Source organism: Chamaea fasciata, unplaced genomic scaffold (assembly GCF_029207755.1).
Source record: "Chamaea fasciata isolate MVZ Bird 193981 ecotype frontalis unplaced genomic scaffold, bChaFas1.0.hap1 SCAF_5, whole genome shotgun sequence".
NCBI lineage: Eukaryota > Metazoa > Chordata > Aves > Passeriformes > Sylviidae > Chamaea > Chamaea fasciata.
Window position 1 is genome coordinate 62,364,881 of NW_027094090.1, and position 25,206 is coordinate 62,390,086.

General features: G+C 39.0%; 1 protein-coding gene across 3 annotated transcripts in view; it reads right to left on the minus strand.

The window, feature by feature from the left end:
- The window catches only part of LARGE1 (LARGE xylosyl- and glucuronyltransferase 1), a 275,959-nt gene that overhangs the window by 54,909 nt on the left and 195,844 nt on the right, over positions 1–25,206 (minus strand). For all 3 annotated transcript variants that reach the window (XM_066184003.1, XM_066184004.1, XM_066184005.1), the window contains one exon: positions 6,469–6,573. In XM_066184003.1, the coding sequence (XP_066040100.1) occupies positions 6,469–6,573 (105 nt within the window). The remainder of the gene's footprint in view (positions 1–6,468; positions 6,574–25,206) is intronic.

Consider the following 25,206-nt stretch of genomic DNA (forward strand, 5'->3'; position numbering starts at 1 on the left):
TGGCCTTCTTCAGCCTGGGGAAGAGGAGACTGAGGGATCTCCTGTTGCTTTCTAAAACTCCTTATTGGAGACACACTTTTCTAACAGATGCACAGAGACAGAATGAGAAGTAACAGTCACATACTGCAGCAATGGAAAATCTAATTACATATTATGAATTTCTACTTCTATTTTTCTCTGAATAGAAAAATAGTGGCTAAATACAGGAGCAGGCTGCTCTGAAAGGTATCCATGAAGACACTAGAAACTCAGCTGGAAAACGCGCTGAGCAACCAGAGCTGACTTTCAATGGGAAGAGGACCAAAAGACCTTGGGAGATCTTTTCTGACCTAAACTGCCTATAATTCAAAAGTTCTACTTGGGCAAACTTCTCTTTTCACTGTCTTTGACTTTCTTGAGACTTTCTTCTTTCTCTTCTGTGTAGAGATGATATGCATATAGAGTGTGTTGCAGTGCTCCTGTCCTCCCCTGAGTTCACTTTGACAAAGATTAGTGCAGAAGGGAAGGCTGAGGAGCTACAGCAGGAACAATTAAAGTCAGGATGTAGCTGAACATAAAGACAAGACGATGAGGAAAGGCAAGAAATGAGCTGCTTCTTCTGAGATTTGTGTCCACTCAGTTTTGCAGATTCTTCTTCAAAGTTTCTGCATTTTTTTAAATAGGAAAGGTTTGTCCTGAACTTACTTTGCCCTAACACAAAAATTATTCAAGCATAGTATATTTCTGAAGCAAACATCCCCTAAGAGAGTGATCAGACTATCACCAAGTCCAACTGGTTTTGTTGGCACGCTCTTCGTGGGAATGACTTTGGCACAGGGGGTAGAAAGACATCTTAGTCACTCTGCTGCTTTCTGTGACAGGCACCAAGCTACCTATTGAGAGTCCAAAAATGGAGTCCAACTGTGATGCCTCTTTTCTTTGCTTTGGGACTGCGGCTAAAACCGCTGTCTCTGTCTCTACAAAAAGGAACTGTCTTTACACAATCTCTTTTATGAGCACAATGAGAAACTGGAAAGTGAACTTGGACTTCAGAAGAAAACATACTGGTTTTACTATTACTATGCATTTGTCTGGGGTTCTCCTGTCATATAATAGAAGGTTTTGTTCTCAGATTAGGCACCTGGATACCTTTACTAAGCTTTTATGTGCAAGTCTTTCATCTAAATTTAACCTGCTAATGATTGTCCCTGTACAATAAAAAGAGCATTTCAGACTGCTGGACAACATAATTACTGATCAAGGTACGTATGTTCACATAAAGAATTACCTTGATCAAGCTAAAAATAAAACACTTCGAAATGATTTTTTAAATCATTATATTGGAACACTACATCTAAAAGCCTGATTTATGTACCTTACATGGAGAAGTTTACATTATGGACTCAGGTCAGAACAATAAAACTCCCAAAACTAGGACAATTTAATCAACTAAAATGAAATAAATTTTATTTACTCCAATACAACTAGAATCTGGTATAGACTCTCTAAATGCCATATTTTTTAATCACAGGTTTCCTACGAGATAAATGTTTTCAGTGTTTCAAAGGAAGTCTGATGGTGTTTTGTAAAAACAGTTTTTACAGGGGCTGAGAGATTCAATTGCTAAGGAGCAGAGGATGCATCTGAGAGAATGCCATGAACAGTAGACTAACTCAGCCACACTAATGCCTTCACTACATAGATAGGCCTCTCAAACTACAGGTACCATTATCAAAATGAAATACATATTGACCTTCATTTCTGAAATGTCAAACAAGCTGTAAGCAAGTTCTCAGTACATCACATGCTTTAGAAAGTGCACGAGACAGACCGGAAATGAAGCTACTCTTTAAGGGCAGTCAGCTTTAAGATAGCTTATTTTTAAGTGCAAGCTACAGATTATAGATGACAAAGATAAGAATGTGGTCATCACTATCAGAATTATCGCTTTAGCTTCCCACCTTTGACACAAAAAGACTGATATTACTGGTTGAGACTGAAAGCAACCATAGGGTGGCACTTCCCAAACTGCTACCTGGACAATGTGCACAGTATCTGTACTTCAAAGGCACCTTTACATGTATCAAGCTCATGTGTATCACCATGTTTTGCACTGATAACAGTATTTACTGAGTAAACTCACAGTCTTGAAAGAAGAATAATCTAATCTAAAACACTGGCACAGTGTGAACCTAAGTAGATTAAGAAAGCACTGCTTTTTGAATTGCCATTAGTGTTGGACATTGGTTTTTTAATCATTAAAATGCATTTTTCATCTGTTTACAAAGCCTTCTGTACTTTGAACCAATCCCAATGACAGCACTTCCATTACCAAACATGACTAATGTTTGAACTAATGGAAGACAGGAATATTGCAATGGCATTTAGAAGGGGCATGGCTAAGCTTGGTCAGGCCACGATGTCAGGTTTAAAAGGTTCTATAAACCTTGAGTTTTATGACTTTTTCATTCACTGAGACAATTTGACAACATCCTCCTCTCTCAAACAGCCAGCATACATGAGTACAATTACCACAATGTTATGAGCAGAGGCCTATGGAGCTCGGCTGAAAGCTCCAGCTTTCTGGTGTACGACCACAGGCAGTGCCATAACTACCAACAGCCCACCCTGCACTGCTTCACCAGTCATTTGTTTTCTGCACTGAAGATGCACAGCCTCATCATGAAGGAGCACAAGATGTGCTCCAGACTTATTTCATATAAACAGCCTCTTCTATGCTTGCCTTTTATCATTCAAATTTGTTAAATATTATGCAAAAATGATGTAACACATGGTTTCAATTTCCAATTCCACTTCCACAGCTCCTTTTTTTAGGGAAACAATAAAGGAGAGAGATTCCTTCTGGCACTTTTCCGTCATTACAAACACAGGAGTAATAAGGCACAGTACACACATAGCCTAGTAATCGTTAGGTGCTAGCCATTCCCTTCTGTTCTCAAGCCACAAATCTGGTAATGTCACATTTCCCAGTGTGGGAGTATGAATTCTCAGCTCAAGCTGTTGAGACACTCCCTTACGGTTTCTGGTGGCTGCACTGAGGCAGTGCATTTCACATGAGTCTCAAACCCTCAGTATGGGCTTCTGTGGTCTAGGAGTCTGAAATCCTCTGGGCCAAAGTTTTTTAAAAATTATTCCCAGCACCCAAATTACAGATTTATCCTAAAGCTCCATTTGGCATGCATGGGGTCCATTCTCAGCTGATGGAAGTTGGCTCTGCTGCACTAAAGCCAGAGAAGCCAGGGGTGATTCCCTGGAGAAGTGGCCAGAAGACTTAACAGGCACTAGGGATTGCTTTTAAAAGCTATTCTCCACCATGATGGAAAGTATAAGGCAGACAAAGTACTAGAAGTTTTTATGTTTAGAATTTCTTTTAAAAGATACTTTTCTGAGGACCAAGATGACTGTTACTCCCAAAATGAACATCAAACTATACAGTGCAACTCTGGAGCTGTCAGTTTAACATCTGTAAAAAGAAAAATCATAGTGTAGCAATACTTCCAAAAGCACAGTTTAGTCAGTGAAAGATAACATAGTTACATAGCAAGAAATTGTGCTTGAATTAGAGTATGAGGAGTCTGGAAGAGCTAACTCAGTGCAGACAATAAACATGAAGTGGATGATATATAAAAAGGGCATTTGATAAAGCAGCTGACTGAGTATTTGCCAGTGAAGTACAGAAAAAAAAGCTGGAAAGCTTTGTGGTACCGAAGGAAGTGTGTTTAAAATGCTTGAGGAAGAGAATGTTATCGCAAATAAAGAATGGTTCTAACTAAGAACATCTTAAACACTAATTAAATTGTCTGACTTTTGGTTTGGTCTGGTTTTCCAACAATTATATTATCATGGACTAAAGTTTGACTTAGATTATCTGCCTGTGCAAATGGGGAAGAACGAAAAACAACCAAATAAAATGCTTCCTTGAAAATCTGTATTGCCTGTCAGGAGATTCCTGGGCACACAGGAAGAGTGGAGTGCAAATGCTTCCTGGGTTTAAAGAACCAGCAAAGAAGGAACAAACACATCTTTGCCTTTAATACATCTGCCTTCTGGGACTCTCCCAACCTATATGTTGTCCAGAGAGGCTCAGGCACAGAAAGATAAGAGTGAAAGAGAAATCATTACCTTCAGAAACTGTGAGGAGCAATGAAACATTTTTGACTTTGAGAGGTGCTTCAAAATCAAATCTGCCAGGGTTAGGTCTGGCTGAAGAGGCTCACATAAAAATATCTTTTCTTAGGACTGTATCCTAGGTCTGTAGTAAAAACTCTCCCAAGAGCAAGAGCAAAAAGTCTGTCTGAGAGCCTCCCCCTGATCCAGCTCTGTTCAGCTCATTAAAGTTTCAGGGGTTTGGGGGCCCTTTCGCAGTTCCTAAATACAGCTCTAGGCACCTGAATTTTAATGTCTTCCCCCTCCTGGACTGCTGCCTTTCATTACTGTTTTGCTTAGAGATCCTGCCTCTCTTTTCAGCGCCCCCCCCTTTAGCTTTCTGAATCCTCCTTCCCACACCATTGCATTCAGTGTCAATTAATTTATTTACTGAACACATCCAACAAGATCCAGTTTCATCTTCCCTGAGAAATGTATACCTCCAGTCTCTGCTAGATTACTGAGGCAAACAATTAATTCAACCAAGAAATTTATATTAAAGGGTGTTGATTCTGTCAATAACATCGTTTCCTACTTCTCAGAGGTTGCACTGTTTCACTCAGTGACCTCTTGCTCCACATACTTGAAAAAACATCATACCACTTCTTATGATTACTTGTCAATCTTCCATACATTATCTACTCTCTGGTTTTCTTTCTAAAAAAAGCATTTTTATAACTACAAGGTGAGTTTGAAGAAAGAAATTGTGAGGAAAATAAAACCATGTGCAGGATTATGGGATTATACATGGCTTGATAGGTACGTATTAATACAAGAATAAACACATGCAGTATATTTGAAGGACTGCAGATATTTGATTATTTTCGCTTCCAGTGTGAGGTTTGTGTGATATACTGACATTTGGTATTCCTATAAACCATTTGGAACAGTAAATTAAGACAACATAAGTTAAAGCCTTACAGATTTTTTTTACGTTAGCATTTTAGATATAAATATATGTATTTTAGACTACCTAGTATACATTACTGTATTATTCTGATGTTATGCAGTTGTGCCAGATTTCTCTCAGCCAGCATTAAAATGGCAGAAAGGAAAAAGCAAAAATACAGCAGAAAGAAGGCAGCTATAGAAGGTGGTCATCTCTCCGTAGTACAAAATATACTTCTCTGGGATATAACAGTGATGAATTCACACCAACAAGTTGAATTGTGTATAACATAAGCTTTCAGATTTTAGGAAAAATCCATGAAACTTATCTCTGTCTCACGCTTTGGGGGAACTGGGGAGCAGGGGTGGGCAGATATAGCCTTTCTATTTGCAATTCTGGCAAAGAAGAGTCAGGAAACAAACCTATTCTGCCAAGATCTTGTATCCATACCAATCTGTGTTCTGTTAGGCTATTCTTTTGAACATTTCCAGAGAACAGATATGCTCTGCAGAGGCTAAAATACAAATTCACAAAAAATTAGTGGGATTCCCACAAACATACATAGGAACATAGAAACAGAGATGACCCAACCACACCTTGTTCAATCAATTTTCTAGTTAGTCTGTTTAATTCAATACAATATATTTCTGTGAAGCAAAATCACTATTATGGTGAATAATTTCCTGATAGTGCAGGGATATTTAAATGGACTCATCTGTTCCAAATGGAGGCTTCACCATCTGTTCTGTCCTTTTATTACAAAGAGAGAGGGAATGTAACTCACTGCATCAGCATGTAAAGCCCAGCACTGAAATGATTTAGGTGTATGCGTGTGTTCTTTACGCACCTGGTATGTTTTCTCATATACCAAACACAAATCAGTGGGAAGACCTGTCTCTTTTAACCTAATAAATTCTCTGATCTAGTGCCTTTATTCCTTTCTCATGGCAGCAGAAATTGATGGTCAGTAGCTTGCATTTTATTAGGACAATTATGAACCCTGTTGGTGTCCTGCAGAAGTCATTATCTTTATTGGGCAAACATTTTGCGATACCATTTACTTCTCTACAGAAAATGTGCCTCAACTCCTATTCATTCCCTCTTGCTGGGCTTATGTATACGAGTCATCGTGGACAGAAATCTTGTAGGACCTGTCAGAGGACCTGTGCTGAGGACCTGTGCTGAGGACCTGTCAGAATGCTGAAAAGCTCTGTTCTTCCAAAGAAAAACACACAATCTTTTCTAACACCATTTAGACAAGACTGTAAACTCGAAAATGCATTTCACTGTATCGTTTTTCCTTTTTAAAAAGATAAATTTAGCTGTAGTTTAGGAATGGAGGTGCAAATTACCACACCTCATACTCTCTATACCAGGAGACTGACTGCACACTCTATGCAGGTGTTAATTCAAAGCAAACCGTCAGGTCCTACCTGTGTTGTAGCCCCTCCCAAGAGCTGGCCAGGGCCGATGGTTCTTCCAAAGGTTGCCCAAATACCAATCACTCTGGTTCTCCACTAAGCCAAGAACTTGCTGCCCTGGAAAATGAGCAAATTGCAAGAAGATCAGTCAATCAATGGAAAACACATAGGAAATCTGCAGAGGGACAACCAGTGGAAAGAGAAGGCAGAAGCTGGGGTGCTGCCTTCCTTCCATGCCCTCAGAAGAAGCCAGCTTATGTAACAGATAAGCAAGCCTGGCACAGCAAATTCAGCACGGCTCATTTCTTCCCTTCTTCCCTGGCTAGTCTGAGTAATTAAACACTGTGGGAACCTTTGTCATGCTGATAGAAGTATGTCACCCAGAAAAATCTGAATGCTGCTTGATTTTGGAATACAATGATGGAGAATCCTCCTAGTGAGAATAAAGTGTGGGTAAAACAATCATTTAATATGAAGATCTGTTCATACTCTGATGGAGATAACATAACTGAAGAACAAGGCTCAGCATAACAAGTTTTTCTCTTCTCATGCTCCCCCTACTAGTTAAATGGATTTTTTTCTCAGTCACAAAGGAAACCCCCTTTGCTCCAAAAAATACTGGATTTGAAGAGTTTACCTACATAAGAAAGTTGCACCATTTTAATTTAAGAGAGTAATTTAAAAGTAATTTAGGTGTGCCTGTGTAGAATGCTGCATAGAAATTATTACTTCAGTTTTATTTCAGTTTATCTTGCATTGATTAGCAGCTGGCTTCAGCTAGAGTAAAATGTATTTTAAATCAAACGAGTCTAGGAGGTTTGCACTGCTTAAAAATCAGCCAAAAAATGAATGTTTGTATAGATAAGGACTTAATTATGCATCCTAAAATGCGGTGTATAAAATGAAAATTAAGAGAAGTGATTGAAATGATGCTGTAGAAACAGAGGATGGAGGGAAGGGGAGAACTGCATTTGGATCTAGTCAGAGAAAGGAAAAGGAACAATGCTTTGAAAGAGGGACATGCTCAGTGAGGGCACTAAGACTGGTACTGGAAATTATTTTGCAACCTTTTGAGAAAGCAATTAAGCATCATGCTTTGAAGGCTCATTTTCCAATTCCAGCTATGCTCGTAAAATTGTGTGTATGGTCACAGCAGTGCACTGAAAGCCTGAAACTATCATTTTATGTTGCTTACATAGAACCACAGCTATGTGTTACTAAAATTACAGCATGGTCCAAGATAAGGCTGGGCTGAGAACAAGCCATACAGACAGATATGATTAATTCAATTGTATAATTGGCTTGAAAGGTGATTGCAACACTCTCCTGTGGTATCTCTAATTCAGTGGAATTTCAGTAACCCCAACATGCCTTGAATGCTGTTTCAAAGAATGTGAGCAGCAGTGATTGGCCAATGCATACAAAAAAATAACTAGAACACCATGAAAGCATTCAAGGAGTGAATGGAAATCAATCTAAAAATAACTGTGAGAGATTACCAAGTCCACTCCACACCACTCCAGCATCCTCCTACTCTATCCTAATGACAACATGTCACTCCTCATCAGCCCTTATTTTCCAGTGATGTCTCTCCTAATCCATTACATATTTATTATACAGTATATATAATTTTTCACATTAGATGCCATAAATTTTTAAGGATGTGCAAAATATGGGAGAGAGCAAAAGGATCATAGCAAAGACCCATTGGTGCTACTGAAAACTGGTAATACTGACAGAGCGCAATGCACAAGCAAATGAAGGAAATTACAAACCAGAGGCAAATACATCCTAAGCAACTGTGTTCATACAGATAAACCATAGCATCTCTCAACCTGTGAGACACCTAGAATACACAGGAGAGCATATCAGACATCACAAGCCATATACTGTGAGGAAATATGAAAGGGATCTCAACTGGCTAGAAGGAGCCTAAGGCAAAAAGAGGCCGAAGGACACAATTTAAACCAACACTTACTGATTCCAAACTGGAGGTCTACCTGTTTATAGCCACTCCCTTACAGCTAAGTAAAGTAAATCAAGATAAGAAACACTGGCTAGTAATGAATGAGGAGAAAAAAAAAAAAAAACAACCAACACAACAGAAAATGCAAGTGCAGCTGGGCTGGAATGGGTTGGCACCACGGGTAGGAAGAGACTGACCCTGCCCATAATCTAATAGCACACTTCACAACTCAGCAGTCCACAGATCCTCCTCAGGATAGTACAGCTACCATCAAAAGAAATGTTAGAATTCCATTTGCAAGAAACAGGCACCAAAATTCTTTACCATGGAGCATCAATCTGCTTTATCTTTTTTAGCCTCATAGATTTCCCAACAATCTACAGACTTCAGCCTTTAAACCAATGAATAAAAAAAATGAACAAACCTTAATGCTTGTTAATGGTTTCTGTTTCCCACATATCAGTCCAAAATCTCAGTTCTAATAACTTACCCTTGAAATACTTATTTCTCAGTTATAATTTCTCATGCCAAAATAAACTAAAAAAGGTTCAGAAAATTATGTTTGCATGTATTTACTGTAGTTGTATAATTTACTTCTGCATTTTCCCTTGATTTTTTAAGACATTAGAACAGATCTCACTTTCATCAGAATTCCCTGAGGTTTGACACGGCACAGGGATGAAGGCAGAAATGAACACCATGTAAGCTTTAGGGCTCAGATACATGGATCAGATAGTGTGACTTACTGTGTATTAACTGAGCTGGAATAACTGCCTGTACATATCCTTTTAGCTTGTCACAAACACACAGTAAAATGTATGAGCTGACACGCTTTGGTTTGTTTTTGCAATGTCCTGGGAATGTGCACACGCTCACATGCTGTCCTAGGGTAGAGCATTATGCAACTTGTCAGGCTGTTGTAACTCTTGCTGGTGCATAACAGCCTATTAGGCAGATGTGATGGCTTGTCTCCCAAGCCACCTTGGAGAAAATTATGGAGATATGCTTTCCATCTTCTCTAAGTTATATTTCTATTTTGTCTAGGCTGGAATAGTGCTGCTGTCTCTGCCAAAGAAGAATGTATTTTTTATTTCCCTTTACATTGTCTCCGTGATCTTGACTTAAGGCAGGAGTAATCCAGAAAACAGAACTTCAGCTGCATAGCAAATATTAATGTTTCCAAAAGGTTTTCATTCTGAAACAATATAGGAAAAAAAATCAGAAATGTTTTCTGGAAGACATGCCAGAATATTTTGATCTGAAGATATCAAAGTAATGTCTAAGAATGCACAACCATCCTCATGTTAAATAATATAAAAAAATGTGACACATAATACAGATGCATAAGATATACCCTATAGACCACATTATTCCATGTATCTCAAAGCTCAAACAAAAAAAAAAAATCCAAAGTTTTGTCCTTGTAATTGCAACCAACTAAAAATTCACTCAAAAAGCTTTCACTCAAAGCTTTAATCAATTTTTGTTTTTTAATGAATCATTGTGAGATTATCTGTCTACTACCAGCTATTTCATTTAGTTATTTACTTTTTCAAACGCATCACAAAGTTACAGACATGAGGCACTGGCCAAAGAGATGCGTGGTGTCAAGCGGTCACGGTGAACAGCTCTCTGACCATGTACCAGCCTGTCCCTCTGCCACCCTTTGTGCCTTCCCTGCAAGGCGCTCACAGCTCTGCAGGAACTATCACCAGGTTCACTTCACCTCTGATCATACCTCAGTCTGATTTCAGGTCTTCTGGGCAGGATAGACTAGACTTCCCTCCCAGCATGGCCTTTAGGAAAAGGCAAGCATAAAAGAGTTATGTGAGCTATTCTTCCAGCAGATGAAAACATGGTGCCTGCCATTAATGGATTTGAACCTTTCAGCATTCTGAGCTGCTGGTTTCTTCTTCCTAAGAGTTATTATAATAAAATACCACAACTAACAGCAAAAGCTCTATCATTTTCTGTTCTGGTCCTGCAGTTATGATTAAGTGCACTCCTCTCACTCTCTGTTACTCCAGGCACAAGTTAGCTTATGAAAATTAAGCTGTCTCTCTTACTTCTTCATACATCACCACTAACAGCCAGACAAGAGAAAACAAGGCTATGATTCTGGCATGACCGCAGTGAAAAATTACTGGGCAGGCAGAATTACAGCTGGATTGCTGGGAATGGGGCTGTGTGCTGCCTGGCTGTGGGTTGAGACTTCTCCAGAAAGCAGCTGCAGCTACAGCATTCTGCACAGAACAGCTGCCTGACAGCTCTCACACGATAAGAAGCTTGGCTGTTGCTGGGAAGAGGTTTCCATGGAAAAAGACACTTCTGAACCTGACAACTCAGTGCCTTCAATTCTGCTTTTACTTCACAGATTTTTGGGGGTTAACGGAGGGGAAAGCATTATCCCGTAACTCAGACGCTGAAGGGGACTCCAGAACTTAACTCAGCTCCGAGCTGTGACACTGATTTCTTGGGTGACACTGAACAGCCTCTTGCTCAATTCTCCCTGAAAAATACTTTACCCCTCTTCTATTTTGCCCATCTCACATATTGCAAATATAAGTCCTCAGAGTAAGTAAGTGTGTGCTACTTTTTACTGAAAGGGCAAGAGCAGCAGCATGTGGCGAGGCTGAAGCTCCATCCAGCACGGAGTTGCCTCCAGCAGCAGGGAGAAGCAACTGTGCAACATGGAGCACAACAGTGCAGCTGGATGGTGGCACTTCTTAATAGGGGTCCTCTGGATACACTGACTCATAGCACAGAACACCTCTGAAAATGTTTCAGCTTTTATTTATGTTGGGTCTGGTATCTGCTGCTTTTTGCTTGGTGCCACTCTTGGTGCATGTGAACAATATTTTCCTATTCTGCCCTAATTTTTTCCCAGTTTTGAGGATTTCATCTTTTCTACAGTCTATGGTACATAGGACCTTAACCTCAGCTCTTGCCTTGATGTATTTTGCTATTACAAGCAATAAAAATAGTAGTAAAAATATAGTTATTACAGGTACTTTCAACATCTTTTTAGCAGAAGCTTTTCTTTTTTACTTTTAAACCTATAGTGGCTTTTACATGACTCCATTGCAATTAAAGAGCACTGGACCCACAGAAAAACACTTTGTGTGAATTGCACTTTCTCAGGACATCAGACTGCTTCCAGAAAGGGGGAAATAAAAAGGCATATTAAAGGGAAAGAAAGGGCTAGGGTGTCACCTTCTGATTCTCCATGGCCAAAGGGTGAGCTGGTATCACAGAAAAGTTTAGTTATCCTGGTTGTTGGATTTGCAAGGTTTAGTTGTATTTGGTAGAAGCCTTCAAAGTTAAAATCAAGTGCAAAGTAGTTTTCAGCCTCTAAAAATATAGTAAGTAAGAAATTTCTACACTGTGGAGACTATTAAAGGAGAACAGAGCAAAACTCTCTTAGTAGTTCTAGCTACTCCAACAGCCATTGTTTAGATAATTAGGAATTTAATATAGACACGAATGTTGGAGCTACAGCCAAATACTGCCAGAGCAATGCATGTCTTCAGTGTAAGCTGAAAAACAGGAGAAGGACTCAACAAGAATTTAAGATTCAAGCTTGGCAGGATTCAGAACTGCAGCATTCCGTTCCCAAAATGGAACACAGAAATAGAGAACAAAAAACTGACAGAAGCAAAGAGGGGAAAACATACATATTCTGAATGCTGGAAATATTCTAAATTGGCTAGTACCAAGCCTGATGAACACTGTCAGGACTAGTTGAATCTATACTGGTGCAATGAAGCAGAGTTATTTTCTGCATGATTCAGAGTTAAATCTTTGATTAATGCCCTTTGCCTCTTTTCTGCTTCTCCTGATTTCTTTTTCTTTAGCCTTTAAACACCTGCATAAGACACCCTTCCTTTCTGAAATGTGTGAGGTCACATCCTTAGCTGGTATAAATCAGGATGATTTCAATGAAATTACTGTACTTAAGCTTACTGATACCAGCTGAATGTGTTGCATTTCATATTAAGTCTTGCCTGAGTGACTGACCCTTTCTTGATGGCCTTCCTGCCCCTGACCACATATTGGTTCATACAAAATATGTGGCTTCTAAAAGCTTTCACTTCTCCTGCCACATCTCTCATTCCCCTCTTCAGATCACTGTCAAGTTCAAGTTCTTCATCCTCGCTATTGCTGCCCTTTGCAATTCTTGCACTGTCTATAGAAATGCATGTTTTTCCTGCTCCCAGGCTCATTCCTCTCTTCTACTACTCTCATTCCAAAAAGAGACTCCGTCTTCTCATGCAACAAATGCCCTGACTTACGTCTGAAAATTTATTTCAAGCACAAAATCCCTCAGGACTTTCCTCTATAAATTTTTTTAGAAATTTTACCACAAATCTAATGTAAAATACACACATGAAACTTTGTGTGTACTCTATAACACAAGTGTGCCAGACCCTAAAAATACAATCTGACACTGTCTCATACACCTGTATGGTACAGGATACGATGTGTTCAACAGAATTGAATACTTCGACCTCTACTGTGCTTTTATTTCACAGGTGTGCGAACACGTAACTGAAATATGCATTATAATTGTATGCACACATCCACATTCATGTGCATATGCACATATATACATGCAGAAATATGTACATTTATATACACGCATAAATGTGTACAGGTATGTGTGTGCACGTATATAGTCTGCCGTGAAGAACTGCTTTATTACATATGGAAGTGTGAAGTTTCAGGGAAAAAACGTTTTCTGCAAAAGTTAAACTTTTTTGCTTTATATCTCATTTGCATTAAGTACATTGCTGTTTCCCAGCAACTGTTACTCCTTCTTAGTGAACAAAATACTGATGGAGAGAAACTGCACGGACAATTATTAAGGCACAGGTTGGATGAGGAGGAGGCCAAAGAGTAGCTCACTGAAGGTACAGCAGGATTGGCTCAGAAGAGGAGAGGATGGCTCCACAGGAGCATCATGTGCACAGTACACAGGTGCCAGGAGGAGAGGATATAGACGGTGAATACCTGATAAGAATGGATGGTAGACAAATGAGGCAGAGGTAGATACAATATATCAAGGGCAGAGAAAGTCAAGAGCCAGGTTGACTTGATGGAAGAGAAAAGAGCAAGTGAAAGGAATAAAGGCAAACTCTGGCAATGTTTTAACAAGGATGTAAAGCAATGGTATCAGTTGACTTCCGGGATGTCATCTCAGAGATGGTGCTGTGGCAAGGACAAAAGAAGTTAAAGCAACTCAAGACCAGAGAAGAAAAATAACTTGACAAGAGTCTATAGAGAGAGAAGCATGACAAATGTTTTGTATGTGGTAGGAGGGAGGATTCAAAAGGCATGTATAAAAGGTGATCGAGAGGATGCAGTATACAAAACTGAATTGGGAAAGGTTGGGGTGAAGACCTATGTCTGATTCATCTTCATAAGGAAAGATGAAAGAATGAAATCAATCAAGAGAAGAAAATATATTGCATTTCCACTCATCTTCTAGTGTCCTTCAAGGAGCTTGTTAGAAAAATTACGAGGACAGTGAGAAGTCCAGCAAACTCCAGCAAAGTTAGTAAATCTATCGTTAATATTTGCAGCACTTTCACCTGCAGAATTTCAGGGAAATGGATTCTCAGCAGCTGAGCACAAGAGGGAAAGGGTAGAAAAAACTTTTCATTTTGCAACAAAATTTTTTCCAGTTTTCTGTGGTCCCTTCCAAACTGGACCCATTCTGTGATATGCCCAACTCATTGCCATGAAATGTGCTCTCGCACAGAGTCTGGAGAAGAATAAAATGGTTGTGCAATTGTGAGCTTGAGCAGAAGAGAGGCCCATACTGGCTACATGGGCTGCTGAGCCAGTCCTTCCTCTCCTTAGTTTTTTTGTCACTGTTTATAGTACAAATAGTCCCAGCAGTAGAACTGACATCTAATTAACAGCAATAGGAGACTTCACATGAACCTTTTTTCAGCTGATAAATATTCTTTTCTAACCAGGCTGCAGGTCAGCAAGGTGTACCCACTGCTCTGACTACACACCTTTCTTTTCTATGCACACCAATGGCTTTTCCCTTATAATGGTTTCCTTTCAAATTTTTGGTTTATTCAATATAGAACCCCACACTCTTGTAAAATTGAAAACTTCTTTCTCTGAAAGCAGCAAAGCATCCTTGTGAACAAAGCAATTTCAAATCCACCCCTTCTATTCAGGCATTGGTTTGAGAGAAAGAATCCAGAGTTTCAGGAATATACAAGGTATTAAAACCACTGCTTGAATTTGGGCTATGAAGGAAAAAGTGATCACTCAACAATTTTTTTTTGCTGCCAAAGGTATTGCAATAAAACTATGAAGAGCAGGAGAGTAACTATCCATGCACTATGACTCTGCCTGTCTTAAGTGCATCAATTTTATAAAGAGGATAAGGTCCTCATATGCACATTTTTGTAGGCACAAAGACCATCTGTGAAACATGTCTCAGTCATGAGGAGCCAAGCAGCAGGGCACAGTGTGTGATCAATAAGGCTCTGATGGAATGCTTTTCAGTAGTAGCACTTCATAAAGGAGAACTTACAGTGGGAGAAACTGAGGCTGGTGGTGATGGAATGACACTTCCAAGGTCACTGGAGAGGTGAGTGATGATCTAGGAACAGGCACCAGGACTTGAGAGACCCAGAGCACCAATTTTAGACACCGAGAGACTGTCCCTAAAGATAGCCTAGTGCCTAAACTGTCACTGTCAGTAATCACTCAGAAATTCCCACTCAGCTCAACTTCGAGCAGCTGTCAGCTCACTCGGTCCATTGATGGCTGCGTTTTTCCTTGCCACATCTCTGAATGCTGTGTGCTGCCCTGACACAGATTTACTGTGGGTACATCCCTTGGGATTCCAGGCATGTCTCATCACTTTCCTACTGACATTCAGGCAGCTGCATTTTTCAGTAGTGATCTTACAAGAATGATCTTAACTCATATTTGCACTAGGGAACAGAAGTTCAAAGTTGTCTGTTTGTCCCTCATTTTCACCACATCACTGCATCACTACACTTCATCAGTTTTGGTGATTGTTGTCTGAGGTTGTTGGAATAGTAAGCTTCTTTGTTAGCAAGGAATTAGAGAAAGAGTAAGAGCTTCCTAATATTCTAAAGACAGATCAAGGAAACTGTGCAGAGCTTCCTACTTCATATCTTTATATTAACAGCAAGATATTAACCCCACTTTCTTTCTATTTAAAAGGAACAAATCTTTTAAATTGCTTAACACACCAAGAATGTTTGTAAGCAAGAAATCAGTGTATGAGAATCAGAGAAATCCCAGAATACAGAGGCAGAGGCAGAACCCCCCCTGTCCAAGATGAAAAAAATGAAAAGGGTTGGTTTTTTAGTGACAATAAAAAAACCCAAAACAATTCAGAAAAAAAAAAAAAGAAAAAAAAAAACCTATGAAAAAGGGCTGCAGTCATCCACTTAATGTGAAAAAGGTTGCCAAGTTATAGTATGTGGTGTTGAAATCCAACTATGTTGACATTTTTTTCCCCTCTGTTGGGTTCAGTTCTGTTAAAAAAATAAACAAGCTTTACATTTGCCTTTGGCTATGTGGCTTTACCAGGCTCTGCAAATTCTTCTAGATGAAAATTAAGGAGTTGTCTCTTCAGTCGACACAGACTGCAGTAAGATGATGCTACCTGCATAGCACTTCTTGCCAATGCTATTAAGGGCACTTACTACACTGACAATTGGTTTGTGTAAACAGATATCTTTATCCTTTTAATTATGGGCTTCAAGACACGTTAGAGCCCACAAACACTACTGCTAAGAATTATTTATGCATCAGGAGTATCAGACAGTAAGATGACACAGCAAATATTTATTCACACCTAATGATTAAGCACAATTAAAACTGTATCAGGAAATAGGACAGAGCTCTGATACCAAACAACAACTTGCTGTTTTGCATCTTGAGCCTGAAGAGTAAGAGATGCTTCTGCCTGATGCTACAAAACAGAGGCTGTATCAGACATCTCATGCTGTAGTGATGAGCTCAAGAGTCTTGGGATCTGTTCCTCGTTCTTATGTTGACTGGCTGTGCAATCAGAGACAGGTGACCTCTTCAGTGAGCTGCAGCCTGCCTAAATATGGCATGATTCTGCACTCAGGCCATAGAGAAGATGGAAAGAACAACTTGGAAAACAGAATAGAAGTGTTGAAAGTTGTTTTCTCAGCAAGAGATGGAGCACTGGAAATACCTAATAAATGTGCAGAGAATTGGTCTCAAAATTTGAAATAACCATCCTTTCTCTATATTCTTCTCTGCCTTTCAACCTGTACCCTGGAGACATCTGGATTGAATGGGTAAAGTGGTTGAGATGTTCTCTTGCTGGAAATATGTCTACTTGTAAACCCAACTTGAAATCGTGCATTGCATTGGTTCAGTTTTGCCAGCATGTCCAGTACTACAGAGTCACGATGGGCACAAAGGTAAAATTACGCAGCCATCTTATGCTCACGTTGAGCTCGGTACCTTCAGCTCCAAGAATAAATTGTACATCCCGATGCCTTGTGCACTGCTAGCAAGCATTAGCTACTTTACCTTCTTAGTTTAAGACTGTTTCCTGCATATATGACATGTGTTGCTAGTATGACAACAGAACAGTTAATATTCCTGATGCAGAATCCAGCAAGGCTTGGAAAAAGCAACAACCCCCCCATTCTTCAGTCTTTTGCAGATCACTCTTTGTGGATAGCACCAGTGGTTCTCAGATGTTTAACACAAGTCTACCTCAGCACCGACATTTCACTTTTGTCCCGGTTTATTAGCTTAGTAATGAGTGATTCCTGCTGCTCTGAAGAATCCTCAAGCAAAGAGGAAGAAGGCTGTCTCAACTAAGTGAAGGGATAAAAACAAGTGTTATGAAAATCAGATGAACAGATGAAAAATCTGAGGCCAATAGTAGACAGGAAATACAGAATTTTATCACAGCCCTGAGTCAGAGAGTCTTTGAAGTGTTGCAATAGAGCTGAAGTCCAAAGGCAAAGAGGTGAGAGATTAGCAGAAGGCACCAGTTTCATTAAGTAGATCTGTTGGTAATAACAGGAAGAAAGGGCAAGACTTGTTGTCCACTGAAACACAAGTCCCATAATGTATTCTGCACATCATATCGCTCAAGCCTCTAATATTTCTTTCATTGATTTTACTGTCAAATGAAAAGGCATTTGTTCCAAGTGGCATTTAGTGAGACAGATGGGGAGAGACCCAGAGTTCATTACTTGGAGTTTGCTCACTGGATAAAGTTGACATTATATGATAAAAAGCAAAAGGAGGGCAGAAGTCTACTGGTCCTAATTTTTAGAAGGGTCTTTTTGGTTCTCCTCCTGGAAGCTGAAAGGCTTTGCACGTGGTCAGGCTGCAGACTGCCTCACATGTCATCCGCATCTATGAGACAGCATCACTCCAACTTCGCACACAGGCCCTCCCTCCCCGTTTTGGTTGTATGCTCCTTCCCCTACATTAGCATGTAAAACATCACACTAGCGCCTCACAAACCCTACAGACTCCTCCCCTGTAATGAGGTCAACTTCTGTGGACCTTCTAAAAGGTTATGTGCGGGAGAGGCAAGATGTAAAATGGATGTAGGCTGAAAATAGCTAGCATTTGCTGGGCTTCAGCAAAACAACAGCATCTGTGGGAAAGACACAGCAGCAGAATTTAAAATGCCTGAGTGGTTAAAAATAAGGTGCCTATCAGCAGCTTGGAAAAACTTTTGTGAACTTCTTTACTAATTATGTATAGGAACTCCACCCAGATTTAAATTTTAACAACAGTATCCCTTTATTAATCTGATCCTAATTTTACTGCTTTTTCTTAAAGTGAATTTTATATCAAGGTTTAGCACTCAAGCTTTCATTCAAAAATACTAAAGAATCAAAATAATCATCTCAAATATTGGAAAACCCCTCATATTTCCACAGTAAAATGAGAGAGAGGCATGAAAAAATTAAGAATTCTGAGGATATCAAGAAGCAGAAAGCCAAGTGTGCAATTGCTGCAGGAAAGCATGCAGAGGGCAGGAAGTTCTGGTATCTGCTAATCCCCTTAATCCCTACTAATGCATGAAGTGTAAGCAACATCTGCTTTATGAAGTAGTAAAATGCTGTTATGAATTTTGAATCTATCTTGCATCTCAATAAATTTTGTAATCAAAAGAGTAAAAACAGCAAGTCGAATATCAGTAAATTTCTATTTACTTATTTTCCTCTTCACCTGTCTAAGAATGAGATGGAAAACAAAATTAAAACTGAAATCTCTAAAATGGACCTAGCTAACTCACTCCCTCATAAGTACAGATGCCAGACAGCACACTGTACCTACTGTTAAAAAATGGAATAAATGCATGAGATAAGTATGAAAAAATTATTCACAGCCTATCTGTATCATACACCTCTTCTGTGTTAAAAAAGAAATAAATTACAAAACAAAGGGCTTCCATCTCTGTCTTTCTTGGGTAAGAAAAAAAAAATCCCTCACCCACCAGATAATCATATGTCAGACCAGATCCTTTACTGGCTCATAGCTCCATGTAGTGGAAACCGATGTCACCTTTTGTCAGTCATGCTGCATAGACATTAAGCAGCATAATAAATACAAATTGTAACAGAGACATATTTAATACTTTAGAAAATTAAAAATAGATTGCCTTTCGAGTACTAAAAACCAGCAAAAAGTTAATATATGCATCTGCAGATTAGAAAGGCAGTAAGTCAAAAAAAGAATGATAGAGTGAAATAGATGACAATTTTGGCTGCATATTGGGAAGATCAGTAAGACCCAGCTGAATTTTGTGATGAAATCTTTACTTCCATTGGATTTAACACTGTGAGAATTAATTCAGACCTCAGTCACATAAATGCCGTGGAAGCAAGCACACTAATTTGAGAAATTACCGCCCCATGGCAGGAGTTACTATCCACCCAGTTCATCTTGGAGTCCAGCTATCCGGGTTAGCTGCAGCCCTCTCCACTGCTCCTCTGCAATGGCTGTATGGAGAGTGAGAGGGACAGTAAGTCACCATAAAGCCTGTTAATATAGCTCATGGAAAAGTACTGAAGAGATGATAGCAATAATTTCTTAAATCACTCCAAACAAAATTGTCAGGACATCACTTTATAGCTCCAAAAGCATCCAGTAAATGGGACATTTACAGATAATCTGTTCTAATCTCTAAAAAAGGTAAATCCTTTGGTAGCAGTGAGGGCAGATTTGTGCAAGGTTCCGTCCAGTATCTCACTTTAGCTTCCACCTCTGCCCTTTTAGAAAGCAGAACTGATCTTCCTTCTCCATGATTCTTTTCTGGAGGTGCACAAACATTGTACTCGCTTATAAAATCCAATTGTGTAGTCCCAGACAGATCTGCCTAGGATTTACTCTTCACAAAGAAAAGATAATGTAAGATGGCTCTGAATAAGCCTTCCAATATCATCTGTGCACAGATTCTTTTTTTCAAATGTATCCTAAATAACTCGTATTTTAATCCATCCAATTTTGGTCATCTTCTATTACAGTGTCATAAGTGACCCCGAGTTATTTCTTAACTCCTCACTTCATTAGCACTACTTTTAGCTTGGAGCTACACTTGCTTCCTATCACCTCCTAAGTGCTTTCAGAAATAAACTTGTTCTTGACATGATTGTTTTCTGTCTAATTTGTAAGATTTTTCTCTCTGTGTTCAACACTGCAAGATACTGATGGTCAATTGTACTTTGCAAACTGGAACAAGAAATGTAAGGATCATTTTCAGTGGTACTTACCTACTCAAAGAACAAAAAAGAGCAGAACACAAGACCCCCTCTATAACATGTGAAATGCTAGTTTCTGTCCTTCTAGAGTAAGACATGACCTTCTGATTGAATTCAAAGCTTTTATTCTGTCACTTAGCCCATTAGTTGCACGAGGAAACAAATCCAAGGCATAGATCAGATTCTGGGACAATTTTCTCATTAAATTCATTTTTTATCACCCCATGAAGAGCAACTCAGCTCCTGTCTTCCCATGAAAGGAAAATAAACAGTTTCTCATTTAAGCTTACAAGATCAATGCTGCAAGGAAGTGAATTGTGTGAGTATATCTGCACTAAAAGAAAGAAGTATTTATGTGAGATGTGACTTAAGATACAAAGGCATCAAAGAGAGATTATTATCTGTATTGGAAGTGGAGAAAAGACCTATATATCATTATTAGATTCTGATCAGCTCTAGAAACTGAAAAGTACTAATGTTATTTCATTTCATGACAGATGGGAAGGTTTGCCTCTCAGAAAGACTGAATGAGGGCTGAATCAAGAGCAATCATAAATTAACTAATTTGAAGGATATTTTCCCTCCTCTTTTTCTCCAAGTCCTCTAAGCTAATTTTATAGCTAATGCAAGGACAGATCTGTGAGAGTAATTATCAAGCAGGTACGACAGGATTAAGTAAATGCTCTATGACAAGACAATGCTGACCTTCTCTCGCTGAAACACTACACAAATTATTTGTGGCCAGGATTAAAGTATTTAATTAAATCATCTTTGTGTAGATGAAACATGAAAATCATTTTCTAAATTGCTGCCAGAGAGAAAAACACTTCCCTTCATTTGCTTCCTACAATCCATTGAGTCTGTAGTTCAAAAACCAAAAATGATCAAAACAGCAGTGACTCACTGGCAAGAGCATTAGGATAAATTGAACTACCTTGAAAGTTATCTCCTGGCATACTTTTCTCGTCCAGCCAGGATGATTGTAACATTAGGCAAATGCATGACTGGAAAAAGGACAGCTTCCCAAACAGAAGGGTAGTGTCCCTCCATGATATGAGAGGTTTACACACAAGAATTCCTAAAGTAAAGCCGACAGTGACTTCAATGAGCCCTTACTCAACATTAGCATTCTGTAGAGGACTCTGAGGGAGAAAAGGGATTGTCATGTTTTTGTTTTACAGAAACAACAATGGAAAATAAGAAAACCTTGCTGCTTAAGAATAAGTGTGTGAAGAACAAAGGATTTTTTGACCCCTGAGACCAACAAGGGAAAAACCCATCAAATTTAAGACATAGCTCTTCTTCCTGAGATTTATTTTCTGCAGTACCAGAAGGGAGAACCAACATTGAGGGGTTAGTCAGTTAAGGTCAGTAGGTGCAAAATATTCTCTGCCTCTCATTGCCCCCCTTAGCAGCTATGAGACACAGCAAACCTACGAGAGGAGAGAGACAAGTACCTAGAGTTTTTATGGACTGCATTAAAGAACATCTGAAGTCATGGCTGAGCTGGCAGAGAAATTTTAATGTTTTCATGAAAATGTTTTTTAAAGTTACATTTAGAAAACTGTTTTGAGTAATGAACATCTGAACCTGCTTTGACTTCATTTGGCTGCAGAATTGAATAGAATAATCTACCAGTGGACAAAATGCAAGGATTTGGATTTAATTCTCTAGCCACTGTCAACTAGGATGGAATGACTTCAAGCTACTTCTTTCTATTTGGACTAGTATCTTGGCTGGAAGAAAGCCCAGTGGGGAAGAACAGTACTGGTTATTAATGCAAATCCTTACTATCTCCCTTCAGAAGAGAAAGGTGTTGTCATTTTTCATACTGGATGTCTACTTCTTACTGCAGCAAATCAATCTTTTTTTTTTTTTTAATTGCAAGCCATAACAAAAAAAAAACCACAACAAACCAACCCCCCCCCAACCAAACAAAAAAACCCCCCAAAAAACTCAAAACCAAAAAATAAAAAAACCCACATAAACCAGAAACAAAAAAGAACCCACCAATCCCCCCCCCCCCCCCCCCCAAACCACCACATTTGTACAGAACCATTACAGATGCATCAAAGAATTAAGTACTGTGAATTGATTTTTAGGTCTAGGAAATCTTGTAAGAATCTCTTCAAATGACAACTAACATAAAAAATCTACCTCCATCTAAACTTATTCCCTCTGCTGCATGGATGGTAAAATAAATAATTTTCCAAAGGAAAAAAAAAAAAAGAGAAAAGTTAGATAAAACAAATACTATAATTTATTATTATGATTTCTTTTCTATTCTACTCTTTGAGAAACAGCCTATGGATTCTTTGCCCTCAAAAATAGCAAAAACAATTAATAAATGTTCTATGTGAATACTCATTAAATGAACAGTCTGTGTGAATATATATGCAATAAAAACCAACACCTAATGTTCAGTAATTTCAGTGAGTTTTTGCTCACACAACTATAAACATGCATATGTGCATATGCAGTAGAAACTAGATCAACCCTGCTGAACAGTGTTAACAAAAAAGGAGTGTCTTATAATAATTCTAATAATTTCTGGATATACCCTATTAGTAAGTCACTGTGGATGAGAGAGAAACTAACACAATAAATATGCCTGTAACAATAACGAGTAGCATGGAGGGAGGGGGAAATATGGAAACAAGCATACGAAACTGCCAATGGAAATGAATTCTACCTAAGAAACACAGTGTGGAGGTCTCTAGTAAGCTCCAAGGAGTTTGATACTGCACATATTAAAATGTTTCCACAGTATAATCCAAAAGTAATTTCAATACTTAGAGCAGCTTTCATAAAAAGTTTGATGTATTTCTTCTGGACCACTTAACAATCATGAGATACTGCTTAAATTCCTTTCCCATCATTACTTACTGTCAATAAACGCATGTGTGTTAAATTTAATCTTTCTTCTTTGTAATAGTCTTGGTCTACCTGCCTGACATATTAACTGATTCTAAAATCTCATATTTGTGATATCAAATGATTTCCATAGTGACAGATTGAGACATATTCCTGAATAAGAGTGGTAAGTGGGTCATATTTGACTGGAAAGGGGAGAAAAATTCCAACCCTCCTCTGTATATGTTTGCTTTGATTAGGCTAATCAGTAACTACAGGAAGACACGACTGTGGTACTGTTAATTTGCTGGGCAGCTGATAACCACAGAGGCTTGTGAGAAAGTTTTTAAGGTTATTGTCGGTAATGAAGATGCTAAGAATATTTCAATCACTTTTTGAAGACGACGTAATTTGAATCATAACCTCAGACTTAGTTCAGTACATAACTTCACTCAGTGATTTTTAAATTTTTTTAGTGGCCTGTTCTGAAGAATATGCCGCATTAAAACCATGTTGCAGTAGCTTTGAACATTAAGTTCAATCTGGACTTGACACTAGAAAATCTCTGGTCCCTGTCCCTTTGCACAAGGAATTTGCTCTCTTCTCAGATTTATTTCCATTGATCAGCTTCAATTTGTACTGTAGACCATACATGAGCAATGGAACTGTACCTTATGTCTCCAGGTCTGCATTAAAATTTGATGTGCTCTGTTACACAGGCATGCGTGTCCTTGGGTATCTGTCAAGGGTGCTCCAGTGAACACCAGTAGTGTCAAGTCCTCCAAACTTGCCAGCACTTCTGACTTTAAAGGGCAACTGAATAAAATATACTGAACAGGGTGGTCTTATATGTCAGCAATAGCACCTGCTGTGAGTCCTGATAAAGTGATTCAGCGGTGTGAGTCTGTGTGACAGGGAACGAAGACCTTTTATTTACACAAATTGACTTCAAGGAGTAAACATTCAGACACAGCAAGCAGGCATGACCCCTTTTATCTCAAATGGAGCCATTCGAACTTATAGCAGGTTAGAATTTGGCTTGGTAAATTTATACTACAGAAAAATGAAGGTTTTTTCATGCATTTCCTGGGTTTTATATATTTTCTCATAAAAACACCAGCTGTTGGCCTTGCTGCTGATTAGAATCCTCCCACTTTCCCATTCTGGGCAAGTTGGTGAGGAAAGCTGTCAGACCAAGAACAGAATTGCTGGCAAGGCACCCTGCGGCCAAGGCATGTTTCATGGAGCACACGCTGTGTAGGACAGGCTTTGCCATTTGGGAAACTGGGCTTCATGGATTCTAATCCAGAATGGCCCGAGTTTAGTTCCTTAGAAGAGTACGCTAAATTAAAACTAACAACTTCCCCAAGTGGAAATGAATCCAACCACTATATTTGAAATGCTACCAGAATGGCATAGCAGGATGTGTATATCACTGTTTGATCACTGTGAGAGTACATCTAATTTGATGTTTTCATGGGAAGAAACTCTGCAAGGAGAAAGTACCAGAATCACGTGTGGCCCTAGATGTTAAACTTCACAGAAAATGGTAGTACTTGCCCTCTAAAGTGTCTGACAGCTATCATTCAGGTGTACTGAAAGTAGCATCTCAGAAACCACAATGAAACCACACAGCTACAATTTCACGTATGCCCAGTAAATCTTCAGCAATTATTCCACTGAGGCTAAACATGAGATAAATCAGAGGTAACTATGAATTCCCAGTGTAAAAAGGGCTCAGTGAGGAAAAGATTTATTCCTGTGAGCAATTTATATGGACAGGGGGAGCTTATCCAGAGCTAGGGGCTATACACACACACATACACACCCCTTGTAATGACTGGGCAGACAGCATGGGATGGAGAAAGGAGCCCACAAACAGAACCCAGGACTGCAGAGGCAGTGAAGTGTCTGCTTTTGTCTGCAGCAGAGCTGGGAAGCAGAGCTCAGATCCCTGCTGTTTCACTTGGTGGAACTGCTCTTCTCCTTCTCCATCCCTCTATGGATTTTTATCAACTTATTTCATGAGCAACAAAGTTTGCCAATACACTGTGACAATGTTAATTGTAAAAATCATGATCCATTTTTCTTGTTTCAACAGAAGAGTCTAAATAGTTGCTAAGATTGCAAATTAGTTCATCTCTGCTTAAAGGATTA